This window comes from Sinocyclocheilus rhinocerous, unplaced genomic scaffold (genome assembly GCF_001515625.1).
Source record: "Sinocyclocheilus rhinocerous isolate Xijiao unplaced genomic scaffold, SAMN03320098_v1.1 scaffold2167, whole genome shotgun sequence".
NCBI lineage: Eukaryota > Metazoa > Chordata > Actinopteri > Cypriniformes > Cyprinidae > Sinocyclocheilus > Sinocyclocheilus rhinocerous.
In genome coordinates this window covers 65,130-69,964 of record NW_015638937.1, presented here as the reverse complement: position 1 = coordinate 69,964, position 4,835 = coordinate 65,130, and the positions used below count along the sequence as shown (strand labels likewise).

General features: G+C 41.1%; 1 protein-coding gene across 1 annotated transcript in view; it reads left to right on the top strand.

The window, feature by feature from the left end:
* Positions 1-4,835, top strand: part of dlg4b (discs, large homolog 4b (Drosophila)) — a 38,267-nt gene that overhangs the window by 24,383 nt on the left and 9,049 nt on the right. Inside the window, exons 6-9 of the mRNA XM_016565423.1 lie at positions 2,354-2,404; positions 2,527-2,651; positions 3,944-4,113; positions 4,191-4,327. Coding sequence (XP_016420909.1) covers positions 2,354-2,404; positions 2,527-2,651; positions 3,944-4,113; positions 4,191-4,327 — 483 coding nt within the window. The remainder of the gene's footprint in view (positions 1-2,353; positions 2,405-2,526; positions 2,652-3,943; positions 4,114-4,190; positions 4,328-4,835) is intronic.

Sequence of the window (4,835 nt, the reverse complement as noted above, 5' to 3'; positions counted from 1 at the left end):
TTTCCAACTTCAGTAACATGTTATGGTATTACAGCTGTGAAATTACAAACAAAAAATACACATTCTGAGACATTAATTTAAATTAATTGTGAATTTTATTAACATTAAATCGTCCTCCTCCCATTTTCACCTCAAAATTTTGGGGAAGCTGTGCCTCCCCCGACGACCCGCCACTGTAAAAGACCAACAGCTATGATATTTAAAGCGTACAAAAGTGTATTGGCTACAACTAGACAGCAAATGCTAAGACTCTTCTCTGCTCTTTATACACACAAAAACATTAGCCTTTATAGACAGCATTTATTGAGTAAAGAAAACGCTGTACTTATTCAAACATCAGTTCTTTATTTAGCCTTGCACTGCAAAGAAGTAGACGTCTGTCTTCAAACTGCGCGTCGCAGCGCTTCATTCTGAATGGAGGCGGGGTGGAGTTATGAGGTTTGACTGACAGTTTGAAGATCCAATGGCGTGTTTAGTCACAAGCTCTATAAAATGCTTTTCCATAACAATGACCAATAGCACTGATTTAAAATAATAACGAAATATAAGAGATAAGGAAGTTTTTGATAATCTTCCACGGCACGCCCGACAACAGTGGTTAGGAAACACTGTTTTAACATGAATTTATATTTAAGTCGGTGATTCCTCTGCGTACCACTAGAGGGAGCCCACGTACCACACTTTGAGAATCAGTGAGTTAAACCATTGCGTCACAAAAAGATTCATTGTTTCCAAGTGCTCCAATCGGAGCGCGTATCACGAGTCATTTGATTCATATCGGAACTTCGAATCAAGCGGGTTCGCGAATCATTACACGAATTGACAAATTCGTGATTCGCACTCCGAAGTCCCGATCTGAAATGATGGATCGCGAATCATTTGATTCAATCGGAACTTTGGAGCGGATTTGCGAATCTTTTGATTCAGATCGGAACTTCGGCGTACGTATCACGAGTCATTTGATTCATATCAGAACTTCGAATAGAGTAGGTTCGCAAATCATTTCACGAATTGACAGATTCGTGATTCGCGCTCCAAAGTCCCAATCTGAAATGATGGATCGCAGATTATTTGATTCAGATCAGAACTTCGAATTGAGCAGGTTCGCGAATCATTTCGCAAATTGACAGATTCGTGGATTCGCACTCCGAAGTCCCGGGCTGTGTTCCAGTTCACTTTAAGACACGCACTCACGAACTTCCCTAAGCACTTCCCCTCGGGGAATATCCACTGCCATTTTTACGTGCATTCCACTTCGTCAAGTGGGCGAAGGAAGTTTACATGGACATACCCTCGACCCCTCGATTTTGACCGAGGGAGCGAGTCTGCTTCATATGCACACTTCAGGCTGCTCTATAGACCACAATGCAACACGACTATGACGTCATCTCAGATCGCATTTAATTTATCCCCACCCCAAACAACGCTATAATATATAAATGATTTTTTTTGTTAACATTTATAACAGCCCAAGCATACCTATATACATATTGAATGCTGCACCAAAACAAATTCGTAAGGGGAAATGTAAACAATAAACCAACTGAATAGCGGATTCTAAGTGATCAAGGGCTTAGGACGTTCCAGTTCAGCCCATTCCAAGGATTCCACCAGAAGTGGGCACTTATGCAACGTAATCAATGACGTACAACCGAGTGAACGAGACGGAGGGATGTTAGCGAGTGAAGGGCATAATAAAGTGAACTGGAACGCAGCCCTGATCTGAAATGATGGTTCGCAAATAATTTGATTCAGATCGGAACTTCGGAGCGGATTTGCGAATCTTTTGATTCAGATCGGAGCTTCGGAGTGGATTTGCGAATCTTTTGATTCAGATCGGAGCTTCGGAGTGGATTTGCGAATCTTTTGATTCAGATCGGAGCTTCGGAGCGCATATCACAAGTCATTTGATTCATATCTGAACTTCGAATCGATCGGGTTCGAGAATAATTTCACGAATCGACAGATTCGGGATTCACGCTCCGAAGTCCCGATCAGAAATGATGGATCGCAAATAATTTTTTTGTCATCAGAATCATCAGATTATTGTTTATGTATCTGAAATTTAGCTAGCAGGAAACACAAGGTATATTTTGCTGTATTCTCTTTTGAGTAGTCAAACAATCCAAAGAAAACATCTTTAATCAGAATAAGAACGAGATTTGTTCACAAACACACAAGGAGTCTGTGTTTTTTAGGAGCTCTTGGTACAAACAGACATACATTGTGATGCAGGTGTTTGAGCATCACGGAGAATCACCTGAGACATTAGCTGGAGTCTGTGTGATCCTGTGCTGAAGAAATGCTCGGTGAGTAATGATACTGATGAATGATGTTTCTCTCTGTCTCTCAGATGAACGGGATGGACGGAGACGTGGAGTATGAGGAGATCACACTGGAGAGGGTTAGAGACGTCTCTTCCTTTCAGCTCTTCTCAAATGCATCATATGAGAGCGCTAGTGCATGAGCATTGTGTGTGTGTGTGTGTGTGTGTGAGTGTGAGTGTGTGTGTGTGTGTGTGTGTAGGGTAACTCCGGCCTGGGCTTCAGTATCGCCGGTGGGACTGATAACCCTCACATAGGAGACGATCCCAGTATCTTCATCACTAAGATCATCCCAGGAGGAGCCGCGGCGCAGGACGGACGGCTCAGGTACAGAACACACACCTGCGGCTTTATGTCAAACCTGTTTTTGATCAGGATCTATATTTGATTTCTGGCCTGAAGGTCACAAAGAAACGTACAGGTCACATTTCACCCCAAACAAATCATGAATTAAATAGTTAACAGATTAATAAATATTATTTATTTATTTATAAATAAATGAAGAGAAAAGAAAATTAAGTCTATTTCTTTGCAATACCTTTAATTGTTACATAAATAATGTTACAAAAATAGGCATTTTCTTTAAGCTAAATATTCTAAAATTTTTCACTTTATATTTATTGATTTATTAATTAGACTATCTATTATATTTAATTAAAACCAGCACACATAATATTCACTATAACAGATACTAAGTGTATTTTCAGTTGTATTTTATACTGAATATACTACTTCATGATTTTATCAGCTAATGGAAATTAAATTACATTTTTTTAAAATATTGGAGTATGTTTTACAAAAAAAAATTTTTCAGTCTTTCTAAAATTTTCGCACTTGATAATGTGCTACTTGATGATTTTTTCTTTATTAGCATTTTCCTCATTATCAGTTACTTAGTTAGTTTAAAGCAACAAGCCCCATGAAGCCGTAATTTACAACAGCTTCGAACGCGGCTCAGCCAATCAGAATCAATCAGAAAGAGTTAATAATTTATTAACCCTTTCCCCGCCATTGACGAATTATCTCGTCTTTTAGAAGAAAACACTTCCCTGCCAAAGATTAGTTTTTACTGACGAATTATCTCGTCTTTTAGAAGAAAACACTTCCCCGCCAAAGATTAGTTTTTACGGCTTTCCGTGTTTTCACTGTTATACACTAGGGGGCGCTATTACGCATCTTCTGAAGGAGTACAAAACCTCCCGAACAAAAACACACGTGAACAGGACGGAGAAACGAGCCATCTCTTATGTTAACAGATGCTTATGAAAATCATCAGCAATAGACAGCATATAAATGAAAACTGCATGATGTTACAGAGTGAAATGTTGATGCAGGACGTGGTATATGTCTGTGCAAGCTTTGGAGGTGAAGTGATTTACAGGATTTATGCTTTGATAATCGTACTAAATATTATACTTCAAAATTTCATGTTTTACTTGCCGATTCTTTGTAATTATTTATAAAACTTTACTAGCGGTTTCTGAGTGAAAATGGTTTCAATGTGAATCCTTGACCATTTGTTTTTCAGTGTAATGAAACAGTGTGGTGTTTGTAGAAGTGTCTAGTTTTGGGCCGGACGTGTTCTCAGGATCAGTGAGTGTAACCCGTCTGTGTTTCAGGGTGAACGACAGCATTCTGTTCGTGAATGACGTGGATGTGCGTGAGGTCACTCACAGTTTAGCGGTGGAGGCGCTGAAGGAGGCGGGGCCGATCGTGCGGCTCTATGTGCTGCGACACAAACCGCCTGCGGAGAACATCACAGAGCTGAAGCTCATCAAGGGCCCTAAAGGTGCGTGAGCGAGAGGGCGGGAGGGAGGGGGCGGGGCTGACTTTCAGCTCTTCTGATTGGCTGAGCCTCTGCCGCAGGTCTGGGCTTCAGCATCGCGGGCGGCGTGGGGAACCAACACGTCCCCGCAGACAACAGCATCTACGTCACCAAGATCATTGAAGGAGGAGCCGCGCATAGAGACGGACGACTGCAGATCGGAGACAAAATCCTCGCTGTGAGTTTGAACATCCGAGATCAGGATGAGTTTGTTTCTTCATCAGGTTTGTAGAAATGTAGCACTGCATCAGTGTCTCAGCAATGGATGCTCTGCAGTGAATGGGTAACTCTTCCTCCAGTGAAAAAGTGTTCTGGTGTGAATCAGGAGAGAAATCTGCACAGATCAAGCAGCGTTTAAACAGCTCTAAACACATATGTGGCTGGATTCTGATGCGAGAGACGACAGCAGATGCACTTTTTCACTGGAGGAAGAGTTATTATGGATTATGGACTCCAGAAGTGACAAAACATTAAAAGTTAAAAATGTCTTAATCATGGATTTGTAGCTTTTATATCTCTGAGGTCCACTAATTCCTGGGTAAAACACATCTTATGATAATCATGGATGTTCAGTGATGCTGGTTTTATCATGACACTGATCTACAGTGTGTGTGTGTGTTTGTGTGTGTGTGTGTGTGTGCGCGCGCGCACGCACACTCGTGTGTGTGTGTGTGTGTGTTCTGAAT